This window comes from Denticeps clupeoides, chromosome 20 (assembly GCF_900700375.1).
Source record: "Denticeps clupeoides chromosome 20, fDenClu1.1, whole genome shotgun sequence".
In the NCBI taxonomy this organism is placed as follows: domain Eukaryota; kingdom Metazoa; phylum Chordata; class Actinopteri; order Clupeiformes; family Denticipitidae; genus Denticeps; species Denticeps clupeoides.
In genome coordinates, this window is record NC_041726.1 from 13,764,926 (window position 1) to 13,782,215 (window position 17,290).

Consider the following 17,290-nt stretch of genomic DNA (forward strand, 5'->3'; position numbering starts at 1 on the left):
GAACTTTCAAACTATTTTGCTGGATATAGTTGCATTAAAATTATGATCCAAATATGTTACGTCCTGTGTTTTCTTTTCATTTGATCAAATGAATCCCAGACTGACGTGAAAAATATTTTGTCCTTTAATCAGTCCATTATCACTTTTGTCTTTCCAGAAATGCACTGGATGCTCAATGTTCAGTATAAACAATTCATAAAAACTAGACAATAAAATGTATTGGGAACAGGAGGAGAGGGGAGAGAAATAAAAGCCTGTAATTGCTGCCAAAGGTGAATCAACCAAGTATTCAACAAAGGATGTGAACTATTTTTTTTTTATTAATTTGCTAAAAGCTAAACTTTTGCTAAAAACATGAACATTTTCACATGATCATTATGCAGCGTTGTTTGTAGAATTCAGAGGAAAAAATGCATTTAATCATTTTGGAATAAGGCTGTAACATGACAAAATGTGGAAAAACTGATGCCCTGTCAATACTTTCCAGATGTTCTGTATGCATTGCTGAGACATTATAAAAAATATAAATGAATAAAAAAAGGAAGGAACATTAAGAAATTCTTGAGGGATCTGAAAACCTTCAGTACCCCTAAAAGGACATATTATGTTAAATTATCCAGAAGTTGTTGGATGTTTTCTTGACCACGATACAATCTCTTGAGTCCCCTTGGCAGGTTTCGACATGATGAAAGATTTAAATAACTGAGTGCTTGGGAATGAGAAATCAGTAACCTGCAAAAAGATGCATAAAATGATCATTAGTGTCGTACTTTGAGATTTCTTCCTAAATAACTAAATCAGTTAATTAAAACTTGAACTATAATGATCATAGGATAAGAACACGGTTCATAAGTTCTGAAAGCTTGTTACTAATTGATTAAATGACTGCAGTTATATTTTTAAAAAATTTACATTACCTGAGTGAATGTGAAGTTATTTTGGTCCCACTTAAGTTTAGTGACTGCACAGAGTCTGCCCTGGTGGTGTGGGTCAGGTGACCCATGGCAACTTCAATGTCTTCTTCTGAGAAATTGTGATTAGCAAGGTCCAGTTCTCGTAAGGTTTGGCTCCACTTCTGAGTGAGAAGGTGAATCCCCTTCTTAGAGGACAGCATTTTGCTGCTGTTGAAGTACTGTCCCCAGAATAAACACTCTAGCTCTAAAGTGAACATAAAATGCAGTAAGTAAAAGTATAACATATATACAACATTACAGAGTTGGGGCAAGAATTTACCTTCACAAGGCAGACAGATCAGCCCTGCTGTAGTGATACGTGAACAGCCACGGATGTCCAGTACCCTCAGTCGTGGTGAGCCATGAAGAAAGCTGCTCAAATCTTGATCAGTCAGAAAAGAATCTGATGACGTAGCTACGCAAAGTTCTTCTAGCATCGGGAACCCTGGTGCGGATACAGTGTTTCTAGTCATTTTTGGCCTTGGAGAGAGGTTCATCATGCTGAAAACCTAAAAAAAAAATGGGAGGTTACTGGCCAAAGTATGCATATGCAACTACTGCAGTGTTCAAAAATTATTACTTAAATGTGCAAAATGTCTTCCTTAGGTTTAAAAAGAATTACATATGCAGTCAGAAGATCATATACACTAATAAAGGAAATTCATTTCACTGTATTTTGAGCCGGTCAATGCTTCCTTTTATGAAGTGGAATGATTGCACATCATACATCTTAGTAGACAAATGGTTCATGTAATGGAGAACATAGTCATCTGCCCCAGAAAAAGGACGCTTTAAAGAAATGACTTGAAAGTCCACAATTAACCTTCATGCCCATGATGACAATGTAAATTTTCAATATATTAATCTCTAGGGAGTAAAAAGATTCTACTATGTCACCGAATATTTTATAGACATAGCCTATATTTTTTGTGCTTTGGGAAAAGCTCTGCTGGAAAACGTTGGGTCTTGCCAACATACACTCCTGAAATTGCACCCCAGATTGCGATGGAGCTCCCACCACTGAGAAAACATCTCCAATGGAATCTTCATGTCATGCCAGTAACAATGCAAACCACCATGGCTGTTCAGGTTTATCAGAGGATAAAACAGGCAAGTTTGTGGTGTGGGAGGAGGCAGGGTCTTTGAAGCCCTTCTTTTGCAGATGCTGTAAGGGCCTTCATTTTGGCAAAGGTTAATGAAGCAGCCCCGTAATCTGAAGGTTGCCGGTTCGAATCCGCCAAGGTGCCACTGAGCAAAGCACCGTCCCCACACACTGCCCCCCGGGCGCCTGTCATGGCTGCCCACTGCTCACCAAGGGTGAAGGTTATAAGCAGAGGACACATTTCGTTATGTCACCGTGTGCTGTGCTGCAGTGTTTCACAATGACAATCACTTCACTTTCAATAAATGTAACATTCTGAACCTCTACCTACATCCCGGTTACAATCAATCAAACAATCAGTGCGAAATAGAATGGTAGGAAACGGTATTCCCTGATGGGACGGACCTCTTTCAGCTGGACAATGTCTCCAGCTGCACAAATATGGTTTGAGGAAAGCAAGAAGCTTGAACATCTACAATCAAGCATCTAGATCAGGGGTGTCGAACTTGCAGTGCGTGGGCCACATCCTGCGAGATCACTTTATATAGATCTGTTATTATGGCAGAGCGATATGAAGCGCTGATAACACACAAGCTACAGATCCCATAATGTAGTGCTTCAGTTGCCTTGCCGAACATGATCTTTACACTGCAGCCGAATCTGTACAGGAGCAGTTTCCACGTCAACATCAAACAGGTTGTGTAGCAGCTCGAATGTTGTATAAACTCAGTACGTAGGGCGCTCAGTTCGCCAGCAACGTGCACACTGCATTATGGGATCTGTAGCGCATCATATTTGTAATACCTCTATATAAAAGTGATCTCGCAGGATGTGGTCGTGTTTGACGTGTGATCTGTGGGGTGTGTTGGAATAACAACACCAATCCCTGGAGGACATAAAGTATCTGCTAATGACCGCTTGGTGGTGAAAACCACAGCGGAACACAGAGGTCTAGTGTATTCCATGCCTGAACAGGTCACGGCCATTTTGGTTGCAAAAAAGGGACCAGTTTAATATTACGTGGATGGTGTTTATGTTATGGCGACTGTTTGAATATCTACTTGTTATCAATCTGGAAAAACTATATGCAGTAAACAAAGTGCTTCTTTAAGATCATTCTTCATATTACCAGCCTGATAAACATGTACCTGAAGCTTTGGACATCCAGCTTGCAGAGCAGGAATACATACAGGAAGTTGAAAGAACCCAAAGGTCAGATTTGTATTAATTGCTAATAATCGAAGTTCTGGACAAGATCCTCTCTGTCAATGAAGAAACACACACACAAAAAAAAATATGAATGATTAAAACCAAACAAAAACACACATCTGTAAAACATTACTTTAATAAAATATGGTTTAGATTTAGTTTACACAATACCAAATTGTGGCATATGTGTATTTTTGCAATCATGAAGTGGGCAACTCTAGCAACTAAAGGCAATTACAGTACATGTAATATCCTACAAATCTCTGCAAATGTCAGCAAGATTGAACGCAGTAGCGACGCCTTTGCCATTAACTTTTCTTAGTTGATGCCAATGAGGTGCCATTACCTTTCCACACATTCTGAATAACAAGAAAGTTGAGTTTGAATCTTTTTGCAAAGAGTCAGATACTACGTCTGTCAATTAATTAACGTTTTTTTGCAAAGGGAAAGAGACTCATAAAGAGAAGAGGTCATAAGCATTGTGGGCATCAACTTTGAACGGGCTGACATCATGCACCGCCAAACTGGATTGTGGATTAGTCACTTGTATTGCTTATATTGCTTTATTAAAAAGTTGAACTTTTCATTAGCGGAGCAAGTGGAAGGTAAAAAACCGGCAAGAAAAAAATGCCGCCCGTGTGCTCTCTGCATGCTAGACACGCCCACTTGACGTGTATGACGTGTGAGTGTACACTAAACAAGCTGCTGCAGTGTAAATGGCCTTCATTTATTTTAAATCAATCACAGTGATTAACATGTTCATTTACACCGCCCTATCCGGAATTACATTGAATACTGGGATAACAGTACTTACAGAGATAACAGTGAGGAGTTTTTCACTTCTTGGGCCGTAGGTGAAGAGCACCTTCTTAATCTGACTGCCATACATCTCTAAGAATGTCACCAAGGCATCACCCTGTACCTGCATGGAGAAATGTCACACTGAACAACGGTCATGCCAAAGTGAAACCTGGTCTGCGTAGAAATTAAATTTTTACCTCTGTGTGCTGAACATCGATGCTCTCAAACGACTTGCAGTGGCTTCCAATGCTTTGAAAGGCCTTTTCTGTCACACCAGAACAATGTGACAATTTTAAGGAGTTGAGGTGTGGACAAGACTCTGACACAACCTGCGAAGCATAAAACCACCAGACCCATTCACAAAACTGAACATTGTTTAAATAAAATTAAAGATCCCCTATTATGAACATTAGACTTTCTGAGATTACAAATTCTAGCCTGTCTATGGTCCTGCAGTGGCTAGAAATGGTGATAGGTGTAAAGAGTGCTTTGGCCATTCTGCTTCACCGCTCAGAGAGCGGCAGCTCAGATGGTCGGATCTGGAATTTGTCCCCTTACATCTTCATAAGGGGAATGAAATTCTGGACATGACTTTCTGTCTTCACCAAACATTTCCACGAATGCCCCCTCAACTTCTATAGGTCATTCTCCTCCTCGTTATCATTTAAAGCTACAGACATCGAAATGGCATTTTCTGGGGAAATATCATTGTGGGACTGGATCAAAGTGGCTGTAATTCCGCACCAAGGCTGAATTTTGGAAAGAGTCTTCAGATACAGAATGAGGGGACCAATATATAAAGCACCAAACAAATTGGAAGAACTAGAAAGTACGGGGTAGCGAAACTGGGTCTAAACCATCAACAACCAGATCCGAGTAAATCTCGTTTGACACGAGAACAAAAAGAAAACCTGTGTGATGGTTAAATACATTTCGTTGAGCTCTACTGCAGCGCGTCACAGTGACGATCCCTTCACTTTCATACAGGCCCCGAATTACACTTACCTGCACAACATAGTCCACGTGTTTTTTCCAATGGCAAAGGGAGAATACCCTGAGTTGAGAAAATCTGAAAAGCAAAAAGTGTATTAGACTCTTCTACATTTTTTAAATGAATGGAATACCTGCATTATCAGCAACAAGTAGTCTCGGGTTCCAACAGAATGCAGTCTGTCACTAAAAAGGATTCTTTTGGAACCAAGACTTCTGAAGTCGCTGTTGGTGCGATTGACCGGTTTGGCCAGTGGAGCGAGGCTTGGTTTGAATTTTTATGTATTATTGTTCTGGTCCTCGTTTATTTCTTGATGTGCGTACAACCTGCTTTGCACTTTAACTGAGGCTGTTTTTATTGTTTTTTTTCTTGCTTTCTGACGCGTGGAAGCATGGATCCAGCATGGATATCCCTTCTAAATTGCCCCTCAGGGACAAATAAAGTTCTTTAGAATTGAAATGAACCGATCATCAGTAATGTTAATTGATTATTTTAGCATCGCTGGAAACGGTAGCAATAAAACTGGCCTTCTTACGATTCTGATGTATCAGACTATCTGGGTTTGACTTCTTCCCTCATTCATTTTCTAATATCTATTCAGTTGGAAAATCATTTCTAGTTGACCCACAACTTTTGAACAGAAGTGCAGTTTGTTTCTAGGGATGTAAACATTTCTGTCACTTGTGGAAGAAAATAACTGTTGAACGTACAGCTCAGTCAGCATGTCACAGACGACAGTATATTTCAGATTTATCTACAGTACAGGCCAAAAGTTTGGACACACCTTCTCATTTAATGTATTTGACCATTTACGTTGGTAGATTCTCACTGAAGGCATCAAAACTATGAATGAACACGTGTGGCGTTATGTACTTAACAAAAAGTGGAGAGCTGAACTCCACAGTCACCGGACCTGAACCCAGTTCGAGATGGTTTGGGGTGAGCTGGACCGCAGAGTGAAGGTAAAGGGGCCAACAAGTGCTAAACACCTCTGGGAACTCCTTCAAGACTGTTGGAAAAGCATTTCAGGTGACAACCTCTTGAAGCTCATCGAGAGAATGCCAAGAGTGCGCAAAGCAGCAACCAGAGCAAAGAAACTAGAATATAAAACAGTTATGGACATAAAAAAAGGTGAAATAACTCCACATGTGTTCATTCATAGTTTTGATGCCTTCAGTGAGAATCTACCAACGTAAATGGTCATAAAAGGAAAGAAAACACATTGAATGAGAAGGTGTGACCAAACTTTTGGCCTGTAGTGTTAATTTACCGGTTCTCTGCCAGCCAGTGTACAGTGTTCCGGATCTTCGCTTCGGTGCTTTGTAACTGGACCTTTCCTGGTTCTGTCCAGCAGTGGCCCACGGTGACGGCTCGCCACAGAACCGGGTTCGACGCCGCATCTCTCCACAGCCGACAAACTCGCCCGGCCCTTTAGAAAGTTAACCTGGTATTAACCAATAAACCAACAGAACGCGCTTCAGACGAGACTGCGGGTACCTGCAGAGGAACGGGACGGCGCCATCCTGACCGACCACCAGGCGAAAAACCTCCACCAGCACTTCTACCGGCATGCGGCGACCCCACCGGTCCGTCCCGTCGCCCGAGCAGGCAACGCCTGGCCGCGGTGGTGCATCGTCGGCCACGGTTTGCTTTGCGAGGATGACTTCCCTGGACGCCTTCCTCTTCTTCGACGCGGTGGCTGTGGTCTGCCCCTTGTTTGCAGTTTTCTTGCGCCGCTTCTTCTTCGGTTTCCAAACCCGATCGTGACTGTTGACGTTAGACACGATCAGCAGCATGTCCTCGCCCTGCTCCACCGTGAAGTTCGGTCTCGGTTTTCGGGGAACTCTGGGCTTCTTCTTCTTAGCCTTGGTACCTGGAGCAGGGCTGCTGCTGGACGTCCTCCTGACAGGAGCTTTTCCTGCGGCGTCTGCACGTGGCCTGGATCCCGAGGTATTCCCGGGATCCACATCTGACACACTCTCACCTGTCCTTTCCATGGTGGAAAAAAAAAACTATATAAACACTTCCATTAAAGGTCAATTGGACACATCAAGCATCGACCATTCTCACGAGAAAAAGATCAATGTGTGGTTTAAATAGTTAAATGTGTGGTTTCTTTCCTCTCGTCCATCACTTTGGCTTTAAAAGACGCGATTTTCTTTCGTAAAAACACAACAACAATGGAAACGTGAATTTGTTGCGTCGCTTTACTTCTACTTTCAACTCGGTGTGAATTAATGCGTGTCACGGGTCACAGCGCCATCTGTAGGTCCTCCAGTGGTTTCCAGAATTAAAGGAACACGATTAATATCGATATTTTAGCCAAAAATATTGCAGATATTTTCATCAATATTGCAAATATTGCAGATATTTTTCATCAAACGTGTTGTTAATTTGTGGAATTTTATTGGTGATCAAAACTAATATAGTCGCGTGCGCTACGAGCGTGTGTGGCATGTTTGTTCAAGATGGGCACAGAAACTGGATCCACCATAATGGACGTTTCCTTATTTTTAAAAAAAAAAGATGATTTCGAACTATCCGCGGTCTGTGTCACGATGTTCTTATGGACGTTGTACTATGAGCTCAATACGGGCTCGTTTTAGGCCATTCCGGGAGTCGGTTGGAGTAGAAAGTGGCCCGACCTGGCAACCCCGCGCTGCAGCGTGGTTATGAGCGCCACGGCAGATTACTCCACACAGGCGCTGCGAAGAGGCTGTCCGCTTCCTCAGGAAGGTTAGTGAATAAAATTCACTTTTTTAACTGTACACACACGGCGCTGATCTTTAGTCGAGATTAATTGTAGTCAAGTACCCAAACTCGCACGAATTGCCCTGCAATCGGCATCCTAAACGGAATGAAACTTCTGAGGTGTGATGTGTGTGGACTTTTCTTTTGCCATGGAAACGTGACCTCCTGTCTGGTGGGGACCAGTTTTATAGGTGTTTTCCCGTGTCCTCACTGTACGCTCCCGCCGCTCGCTTTCGCAGGCGATCGCCATGATGCAAGGCGGGGATGTGCGCAGGCTTCCATCGGCCGGAAGCGTCTCTATCCGCGTCTTTCACGACGTCTTTATCGGCGACCACGAACTCGTGGAACGTCTGGCGGTCAGAATGTCACGTCGCGTTTCGTTTTCTCAGGTTCTCAGGTCGCTTTTACACGGCGTGGGTTGTTGAAGGCCACCCCTGCTTCTCGGACGACCTTTAGTCTACTTCTTGGAACCGAGCAGGAGTTGGGATGTACCAACACTCGACCTCCAGAATCAATGATTCATGTGTCTGACCCTAAAAAGAGTACAATTGTTCCTTCAAGGTTGGCTGAAGCGAAAGTGAAGTGATTGTCATTGTGACAATGACACGGTGACACAGTGAAACGTGTCCTCTGCATTTAACCCATCACCCTTGGTGAGCAGTGGGCAGCCATGACAGGCGCCCGTCGAACAGTGTGTGGGGACGGTGCTTTGCTCAGTGACACCTTGGCGGATCGGGATTTGAACCGTCAACCTTTCGATTACGGAGCCACTTCCTTAACCGCTAGGCCACAACTGCCCCTGTAAACGGATACAAACAATACGTGGCAGCTAGTTCTCTCTACGAGTGTCACCCCGAAGACTTTCTTTCAAACCGGAGCAGCGTACCCCGATGGTTGAGGGGGGATCAATCTGATGAGACATTTTCAGAAAGAACAGGGCTCCTCAGTTCTCAAATCAAACTCAAATCTGCCCAGTCGGACAGCATTACGACAGACAGACAAATCGTGAAGTAAAGGTGAAGTGATTGTCATTGTGAAACACTGCAGCACAACGAAATGGCGAGTGGGATGTGAGGAAAAATATCCCTCATTTATCACCGGAGTGGGTATTGTATTCCTGAAAACTGGCGTTAATTAATAACAGATTTGTGCTCAGATCATTACGCTCAGTGTGGGGCAGATAATTTAGATATCAGCAGACGGGAAACATGTATTTTTTTTTTTTTTAGGTTAATTTTTATTTATTTATTCATTTTTTTATGGGGCAGTAAGAACTAAAACATATATTTGGACTTTATTTGGAAGCTGGTGAACATCCAGATGTATTAAAATCCTCCCTCCCCACAAAGCACCTGGATACAAAGTTATGGACAAGGAGCTAAATTCAGGACTCGGTGGCCACAAAATCCTTGGTATCAGTAATGAACTTCGTAAGTATACAATTTAATATTTCACATAAAAGAACGTTATTCATGCATAGTGAATGCAGTTATTGAATGTAAAATGCACTGGTTTCTACTATTTAATTCCGGAATTTTTTTTTTTTATGCAGGCGATGAAACGTTTGACAAACTTGTAGTCGATTTTCTTGGATCTCAAACGGGGGAGGGGCTACACCTTGATGAGAAGCCATGCAAGAACAGACTTCTGGTTCAAGTGGGACTATTGCAGGAAGACAAGAATGCTCCTTGGGGAGACGTGATCAAATGGCTCCAGAAAATCTTCCCCATGTTTCAGTCTGCAGCCTTTCAGTGTTTGATCGAGAGGAGTGTTGACGCAGCTTTGAGTTTAACTGGTGGTGCAAGAGAAGCGTTCCTGGACTCAGACGTTAACTTTGAGTTTGTCGGCCCCATATGTGACAGCATCGGCATCGGGAGAATTGATCTATTACAAATGTCAGCCTTTTCTGATCGTGTTGCCTGTACTGAAGTTACAAATGGTCTTGTGTTAGAGCTTTATGATTTTATCATGCGAGAAAAAGTAGAGCCCATTGTTTTAGTGTCATGGCTCCAGAATTTTCACCCCCAGTTTTGCAGCGATGGTAGAATAATGAAAGCAAACAGGCTCTTGAAGCCCAGGCTGAAGAAGTTACTGTCACACTACCGCACTTACCAGAGAAGCAGATACAGGAGGAATGGCTTAATTGAACAGTTCCTTCAAAGTCATTTTGACCTCAGCTTTGGTATTGCTGTTAAGAGGTCAAACCTGAGAGGTTCCAACAAGAGAATGTGTCTCCTGTCTGAGTATGGTGGCAGAAAACCTGTGGGCAAAGTCCTCAAGCAGGACACAGACGACTCCATAACCTCACAATCAGACTCCGAATATGAAAGTATTCATCCTGCAGCTGAGAGAGTGACGTTTAAGGGAGAAGACGTTCTCCAGGATGGAATGGTGGAAGAAGAATGCGATCCACAATGGAATGAACCCTCAAAAATGCCAAACCAAAGTTTTGACGCAGCAAATCGTGAATGGCTGACACTGCTTGATGTGTCAATATTATCCGTCCGGAAGCTGTCGACTGTGCAAGGAGGGAAAGCCGAGGTGTCCAAGCACGTGTCCCTGGAGCTGCTTAAAAACCAGTACACCTCAGTGCTGATGGGAGACGGCGCCATGAAAAAGATGAACGACCTGCTCAACGCTCTCATCGAGGCACACTCGTTAATCTTGCCACTGGACTTTCTGCACTACAACACGCATTTTCTCTTGGATATCTCTGATGCCATTGAGCATCAAATGATGTCGTTCGAGAGGGAGATCGTGAATGCCACTGGGGCCAAATTGGGGCGCGACAACAACCCCGCTTTTCACAGTTTGGTGAACTTTGCAGAGAGCGCTACGTGCCGCTACATACAGATGGCATCGGAAATCCTGAGTCCCCATGCTAGTGCGAAGAAGAACTGCAGAAGACATTGGCTGGCTTTTTGTGTCGAGAGGAACAACCCCTCCAAACTGCCGGCAAGCGTGTCGGAGAGGTTCAGCTACTACTTTGAAGCGGCCGCTGCACTCCTTCACCACCGAGCCGACGTGGTCCTCTTCTTCTCTGATCTGCAGCTGCTGAACGACGATCCCAATATCGTGCTGGAGAGCGTCAATGACGACGCCGTTGACGAAACCATTCAGGCTCTGGTTTGTGTCCTTGCAGTGGTCTACTGTAAAGTTCTTGGCCCTTATTGGCAACTCCTCACCAGCAGAGGACAATATGTACAGTACAGCAGATACATGTACTGCCTCTACCGGAAGCTCTTACAGTGGTCCAACGATGCCTCACCACTCATGCTGCCAGAGCCGGAAAAAAACGTGTTCCTTCAGGTTCCGCTGCAAGAGACAACCTTTGACGGGGTCTTCTCTTACTGTGGCCTTAATGCTGAGAATCAGTATGGTGTCCTGATCAAGACTTGTTTGCAAAAGATTATGAAAGTCCTTGCTGCCGTCATGGAGGAAAACCTGAAGAGTTTCCTCCCTGGGGGAACATACTTTGAAGAGCCCTCGTCTGAAGTAACCAGCCTGTTACAGAACTACACCTTCTCAGACCTAATGGGTGAATACCCCTTTGGCCATGATCTTCTTTACCAAGGGCAGAGGCAAGCAGGGCAAGTAAATAGAGTTTCGGCTTCTCACACAAGTACGGGGCCCAAGGACAAGGCTCAACAGGAGCCCTGTTCATTGCCAAGTACAATATCTGAAGAGAAAGACCAAGTGAGTTCAGAAGAAAACGTGGACAAGACAATGCAAGAGTCCACCACCAATGATTCCACTGTTGTGACCGTAGACACAAACCAAGGACCATGCAAAAGCAAGCAAGACGTTGACCGTCTTTTGGCACAGTTGGAGGGGGCAAGTCATGCTCGGAAACGCGAAGCCATTCGCGGTGAAATAGCTCACCAAAAAGGGATTCTAGACTCGAGCAACAGAAGCCTGAACCAGATTGGCTTCTCTTTGGCCGACATGGTTGCAAAGTTAAAATCGGTTCTTCCGAACGAGGAAGGCCACAGCGAAGCCTCGGACACCCAGGCAACGGCAGGGTACAAGTGTCCTGTTGCTCTCCTTACGAGCGACGCCGAAGGGCAGGTAGACGCCGAGGAGCAGGGCTCCGCCAGTGACCGCAAGTGGACAATTAACCTAGAGCGACAAGGCCCTGTCATTTACACAAGCTACCGAGAGAATATGGGGGAATTTCAAACAGACCTTTTCACATAGACCCGTTTTTACACGTAGACCAATCCCATTCTGCGGTTGTCAGAGAATGTAGGTTTTGGAACTGACTAGAATCCTAATGTAATAATGCTAAACCTCCTATGTTTTTGTGGTTTATTTGTCTGATGTGTTTTTTTTTTTTTGCCCAAAGAATTTCCAAAAATAAATATCAGGTCAATTTTGCATTTCTAATTTTGTCTGGAAATTTCTATTGGTCCTTAGACGTTAAGATAGAGCCCCATCATCTGAGCCATATCTAAAAATGATCAGAATAAACAGAAAATGATTATTAGTAGTAACACACGAGTGCCACCTAACCAACACACCCGGTGTCACACATCAAGGTTAAATCTGATCTAAAATCTAGAACCGCAAATAACGCGTCCAGCGCTGTGTTGTCACCACGTGGTCCACCGTCTGCTCAGTGCCATAAAGGTGTGCATCTTCCTCAGGCTGATAAATGGCTGGAAGCTGGTGGAACCATGACACTATAACGCACTTGCTGGTGGCTCTTTTCGGGATGGGCTCTTGGATCTCCGTGAACTCGCTATGGGTTGAGCTGCCAGTGGTGGTCGGTGTTCTGCCTGAAGGTAAATTATTATTATTATTATTTTTAAATTGCATGCTAATCTCTGTCTGACCCGGGAAACGTCTCCTCTTTGCTTTTCGCTAACAACACTCTACTTTTTCTGCAATTTTCCTCCTTGCTTGACAGGATGGAGCCTCCCCGCCTATCTCTCCGTGCTGATAGCCTTTGGAAACCTGGGTCCTGTGGCTGTGAGCCTTGCGCACCATTTTGCTCCTGGGAGGCTGAATGAGCGTCTGGTGATCCACGAGATCCAGGCGACCGCCGTGGTGGCCGCGATGTTCCTGGCTCTCTTCTGGTCCCGGACGACCTTTGTGGCCGGACAGCTCCACTCGCTGGCCTTCTTGATACTCTCCTTTATCTTGGCCTTTGTCTGCTGTACCTCGAATGTCACTTTCTTGCCTTTTATGTTTCGCTACCCACCGCAATACATCCGAACCTTTTTTGTGGGCCAGGGCTTGAGTGCCCTCTTCCCATGTGTGCTCGCCTTGTGCCAAGGTGTTGGAAAACTCGAGTGTGTGGAAACGAATGGCACTACCAAAGCGCACTACCTGAAGGAGAACTTTCCAGCCCAGGACTTCTTTTGGTTTCTTTTTGGCATGCTGATCATATCAGGTCTCTCCTTCCTGGCGCTGACTAAGAGGGTTGTGTCTGAACCAGCACCAACTGAGGAGCTACAAGGAGATGTTAAAAGAGAGCCTGACGGCGTGGAGACACACCCACTGCAAAATGGAGGCACGCCTGTTTCTGAGGAGCAGGTGGCTGTGGAGAAACCTTCAGCAGAACCTCCAGCCGTCACATTCTGGACCCCTCGCAACATCTACGTTTTGGTGCTGCTCGGCCTGTCCACTGCGCTCAGTAACGGGGTCCTGCCTTCAATACAGAGTTTCTCCTGCCTGCCCTATGGCGGCATGACGTTCCATCTGTCTGTTGTGCTGGGCAACATTGCGAACCCCCTGGCCTGCTTCATTGCAATGTTTGTCTTACTCAGGTTGGTACTTAATAAAATAAAATAATCCTGATCGCTGAGTAGCGCTGTGGCCTCAACCTCCAAGGTTGTGAGTTCAAATCCCAGCACGGGTGTGGAATTTGCATGCCCTCCGCATGTTTCCTCTGGATTCTCCATTTTTCTCCCGCTGTGCAATGGTGAATTGGTGACTCAGCATTGTCCGTAGCTGTGAGGTTAAGTGTGTGTGTGTCACGCCCTGCATCCAGCCTCCTGTGGTTATGGAAAGTGATCAGATTTAAATTTGTATTATATATAAACATCTGTATACATCTAAAAGAGTAATATCTAATTTAACTTTTAAAATTCATTTAATGCACTTGGCAATGATGTCAGATATCAGTTTTGATATGTTTGTGACATGAACAATATTTCCTGCAGATCCAGTGCTGGTCTGGGTGCAATGTTTGTTGGAGGCTGTGTCTTTGCTGCTTACCTCATCTGCCTCGCTGCTCTCAGTCCCTGTCCTCCGCTCCTGGGCAGTCCTGCTGGGTCCGCGCTGGTGGTAAGATGAGTTATTACCGTGTTCCTAGTATGCGTCTTCGCAAGCATCTTGAGTGACCACATTTTATTGGTTCTCACTTCCCTGCACTGTGTGCAAATCAATACATGAACCAGCAGGAGGCAGCAGTGCATCTCGCCTATTTATTTAATTGCAAGAGAAATTTTCTGATAACTAAAACTTAATTTCAAGTTAAAAGAAATTACACATACCCTTATAAAACTCAACTGACATGTAAATGTATCTGCATAAATGTACAGTTGTGTCCAAAAGTTCTGAGAATTAGACAAATACTGGTTTTCACAAATTTTGTCGCTTCCGTTTTTATTATGGCAATTTGCATCTACTCCAGAATGTTCAGATGATCAGATGAATTGCAAAGTCCCTCTTTGCCATGAAAATGAACTTAATTACGAAAAATAAAACATTTCCACTGCATTTCAGCCCAGCCACAAAAGGACCTGCTGAGATCATTTCAGTGATCCTCTCATTAACACAAGTGAGAGTGTTGAGGAGCACAAGGCTGGAGATCATTCTGTCCTGCTGACTGAGTTAGAATAGCAGACTGGATGCTTTAAAAGGAGGGTGATGCTTGAAATCATGGTTCTTCCTCTGTTAACAATGGTTACCTGCAAGGAAATATGTGCAGTCATCATTGCGGTGCATAAAAGACGCACTGATTATGAAGGAATGGGTCGCCATCAGTCAGGATTTGGCTCAGAAGTTGATTGACAGCATGTCAGGGCGAATTGCAGAGGTCTTGAACAAAAAGAGCCAACACTGCAAATATTGACTCTTTGCATAAACTTGATGTAATAGTAATTAGAAGCTTTTGGAGTTCAAATTGAATGGCGCGGCGATGTAAAATGCTGAAAACACACAAACTACAGATCCCATAATGCATTGCAGCTGAATCTGTACCAGGAGCTGGCAAAAGGGCACTCAGTTTGTCAGCAAAATGTGCAATGCATTATGGGATCTATAGTTATTCTTTTTTTTTTTTTAAGGCTAGGCTGCAAATTCTGTTTTTCTGATTCCATCCAGGTGGCCTCATGGATTGTATTTACTGGATTGTTCTCCTACCTGAAGGTGGTGATTGGAAGTCTGCTGCATGAAATGGGCCACGTTGCTCTTTTGTGGTGTGGCATCTTTATACAGGCTGGATCCCTGATTGGAGCTGTCTCCATGTTCCCCCTGGTCAGCATCTATAACATCTTTCTCAAAGGTGAAGACTGCGAGAACAACTGCAGGTGAGCCTGAGAGCTGAATCTCAGGCTCTACTAGTCATTCTGCCAAACATTCGCAGAACGTGCCTTCCCTCACATTCGCTACAGGAAGTACCTATTATTACAAATATGACCAACACTTATTCCTGACTGAACCAAGATGGTCTTTTTCAAAATCTATTAAAAAAGCAGCAAATAGAAAAAGCTTTATGTGTTAATTCCTGCGCCGCAGATGTAATCCTCAGGTTATAGTGTTTTTTTGAATAATTTTTTTTATCTTTTTTTTTTTTATTCAATTATATGGTTAAGAACCAATGTACTGGGAGAACTCGTTATACTCGTAGTGATTTAGGTGTCCAGTAATATGATTGGCATATGATTTAGTTAATACTACATGACTTTCTCCGGCCCATAGAGAGATTCATTGTCATTTGTATTTCAGCTGCCTTACCAGGGCAAATGTAATACTGTAAATTGTATGTCAATGTGCATATTAATATGCAGGTTATTACAATAGAAATTTTCTGAAGGTAAAAGGTTATGGGATCTAATGCACTTCCTTATTTACTGTTCCATAGGGGTGAACTGACTAAACGATGCCCCTAAAAGGAATCATTTCAGGAAAACACTCAGTTTACATTTAAATGTAAATGTAAACTGACTGCAATGCTCAAATGATTCCTTTTAGGGGTTAAAAAAAAAAAATGCACTTTTTGGACCACACAAGAATAAACCTGCTCTTACCTGTTTTCTGCATGCACACAGGACAGTAATTTCTGTATATATTTTTAATCTATGTGGGCATTGACATTTTGATTGGGGAAAAAACACTACATTCAATTAAGCTCATTTCTTGTATGTTGTCAATGAATACAGAATATTTTTAAGAATTTAGGCTTTCTGCACATCAGAAGGGCACGTAAGGTTATTATTGTTATTATGCTAAATGAGACCATGATTGACTAGGTGTGAATGTCTCTTCCCCAATGACTGCAGCCAGTTTTGCATTTTCTAAATTTTTATGTACATTTTTAGAAGGGGAAAATTTTAACATTTTCTATGTGCACAGTATGTACACTGAATAATTTGGTCTGGTTTACATTTTTCCTTATGAATAGGCTAAGTACTAGCCTATTCCTATAAGTACTTTTCTAATTTTGCTGTAACAGATACGGTATACCCTCTCTATGTGGTTAGCCAGCTGGTTTGTGCAGCAATTCATAAAATTTTAACTGTCCTTTATCGTATAGCAGAAAACTGCAGATGCTGTTTTTCACCGCTGTCATTCGTGAGCTGTGTCTATTAATATATGTTAATTATTTGCTGATCTTTAATTGCTTAACATTTTACATTTCTCTGAAAACATCCAGCAAAATAGGAAATGAAATAAATTAATAAAGTGTTAACAGCTCATTTACACTGGATTCTTTTGACTTGAAGAATTCTTTCATATTCCACATTTCACATCACAATAAGGTTTTTAAATGGGTTTAAGTACAAAGTTTTAGCACGTTCAGAAAAAAAAGACCTTCAGCAGCTTGGCTACATTCAAACTTAAAGCCTCTGAGGCAGTCGTCCCCAGACTTAGGACGGCAAATTACTTTACCTGGAAGGGCAGGAGACAGTAAAGGAGGCCTAGTGGTTGCCGGTTCGAATCCCAGTCCGCAGAGGTGCCACTGACTGCACATACTGCTCCCCGGGCGCCTTTCATGGCTAATGGGTTAAATGCAGAGGACACATTTCCTTGTGTGCACCGTGTTCTGTGCTTCACAATGACTATCTTCACCAAAGATACACAAGGTAAAATTTTATTGCATCCTTTAAAATACCACTTTTTGCCATTTTCTGCACTTTCACATGCTGCTTCACTGAATATGTGAGGAGCTCCATGCATTAAGTTGCCTGGAGGTTATAAGATAAGAAACTGCTATGTGACTATGTAATAACTCATAACTAATGACGGACTAGT

At 43.3% G+C, this 17,290-nt stretch overlaps 3 protein-coding genes across 4 annotated transcripts; 2 read left to right on the plus strand and 1 right to left on the minus strand.

The window, feature by feature from the left end:
- Positions 1-106: 106 nt before the first annotated feature.
- On the minus strand, positions 107-7,477 carry fbxl6 (F-box and leucine-rich repeat protein 6). The gene is made up of 9 exons (XM_028963595.1): positions 6,554-7,477; positions 6,327-6,485; positions 5,071-5,134; positions 4,263-4,394; positions 4,079-4,186; positions 3,204-3,317; positions 1,234-1,462; positions 918-1,158; positions 107-732 (listed from the first exon to the last, which is right to left on the minus strand). The coding sequence occupies exons 1-9, from the start codon at positions 7,051-7,053 to the stop codon at positions 603-605; spliced, it is 1,677 nt and encodes a 558-aa protein (XP_028819428.1). The 5' UTR covers positions 7,054-7,477; the 3' UTR covers positions 107-602.
- Positions 7,478-7,684: 207 nt separating this feature from the next.
- Positions 7,685-12,141, plus strand: LOC114770655 (uncharacterized). 2 transcript variants are annotated; one of them, XM_028964725.1, is made up of 3 exons: positions 7,685-7,792; positions 9,113-9,237; positions 9,360-12,141. In XM_028964725.1, exons 2-3 carry the CDS (start codon positions 9,174-9,176, stop codon positions 12,002-12,004), a joined length of 2,709 nt encoding a protein of 902 aa, XP_028820558.1. In that variant the 5' UTR covers positions 7,685-7,792; positions 9,113-9,173; the 3' UTR covers positions 12,005-12,141. The 2 variants fall into 2 exon arrangements, with proteins under 2 accessions (XP_028820558.1, XP_028820557.1); XM_028964724.1 differs by having other exon boundaries at positions 7,727-7,792; positions 9,157-9,237.
- A 71-nt stretch (positions 12,142-12,212) lies between these two features.
- On the plus strand, positions 12,213-16,686 carry LOC114770656 (solute carrier family 52, riboflavin transporter, member 2-like). The gene is made up of 4 exons (XM_028964726.1): positions 12,213-12,591; positions 12,717-13,578; positions 13,975-14,098; positions 15,140-16,686. Exons 1-4 carry the CDS (start codon positions 12,462-12,464, stop codon positions 15,347-15,349), a joined length of 1,326 nt encoding a protein of 441 aa, XP_028820559.1. The 5' UTR covers positions 12,213-12,461; the 3' UTR covers positions 15,350-16,686.
- Positions 16,687-17,290: the final 604 nt, after the last annotated feature.

Coding starts and splice junctions, on each gene's coding strand:
- fbxl6 (XM_028963595.1), bottom strand. CDS start 7,053: ATGGAAAGGACAGGTGAGAGTGTGTCAGATGTGGATCCCGGGAATACC. Junction 6,486..6,553: donor GCCGTCCCGTTCCTCTGCAG/GTACCCGCAGTC, acceptor AACTTTCTAAAG/GGCCGGGCGAGTTTGTCGGC. Junction 733..917: donor ATAACTTCACATTCACTCAG/GTAATGTAAATT, acceptor ATCTTTTTGCAG/GTTACTGATTTCTCATTCCC.
- LOC114770655 (XM_028964724.1), top strand. CDS start 7,729: ATGAGCGCCACGGCAGATTACTCCACACAGGCGCTGCGAAGAGGCTGT. Junction 7,793..9,156: donor CTGTCCGCTTCCTCAGGAAG/GTTAGTGAATAA, acceptor CTCCCCACAAAG/CACCTGGATACAAAGTTATG. Junction 9,238..9,359: donor TGGTATCAGTAATGAACTTC/GTAAGTATACAA, acceptor TTTTTTATGCAG/GCGATGAAACGTTTGACAAA.
- LOC114770656 (XM_028964726.1), top strand. CDS start 12,462: ATGGCTGGAAGCTGGTGGAACCATGACACTATAACGCACTTGCTGGTG. Junction 13,579..13,974: donor GCAATGTTTGTCTTACTCAG/GTTGGTACTTAA, acceptor TATTTCCTGCAG/ATCCAGTGCTGGTCTGGGTG. Junction 14,099..15,139: donor CTGCTGGGTCCGCGCTGGTG/GTAAGATGAGTT, acceptor GATTCCATCCAG/GTGGCCTCATGGATTGTATT.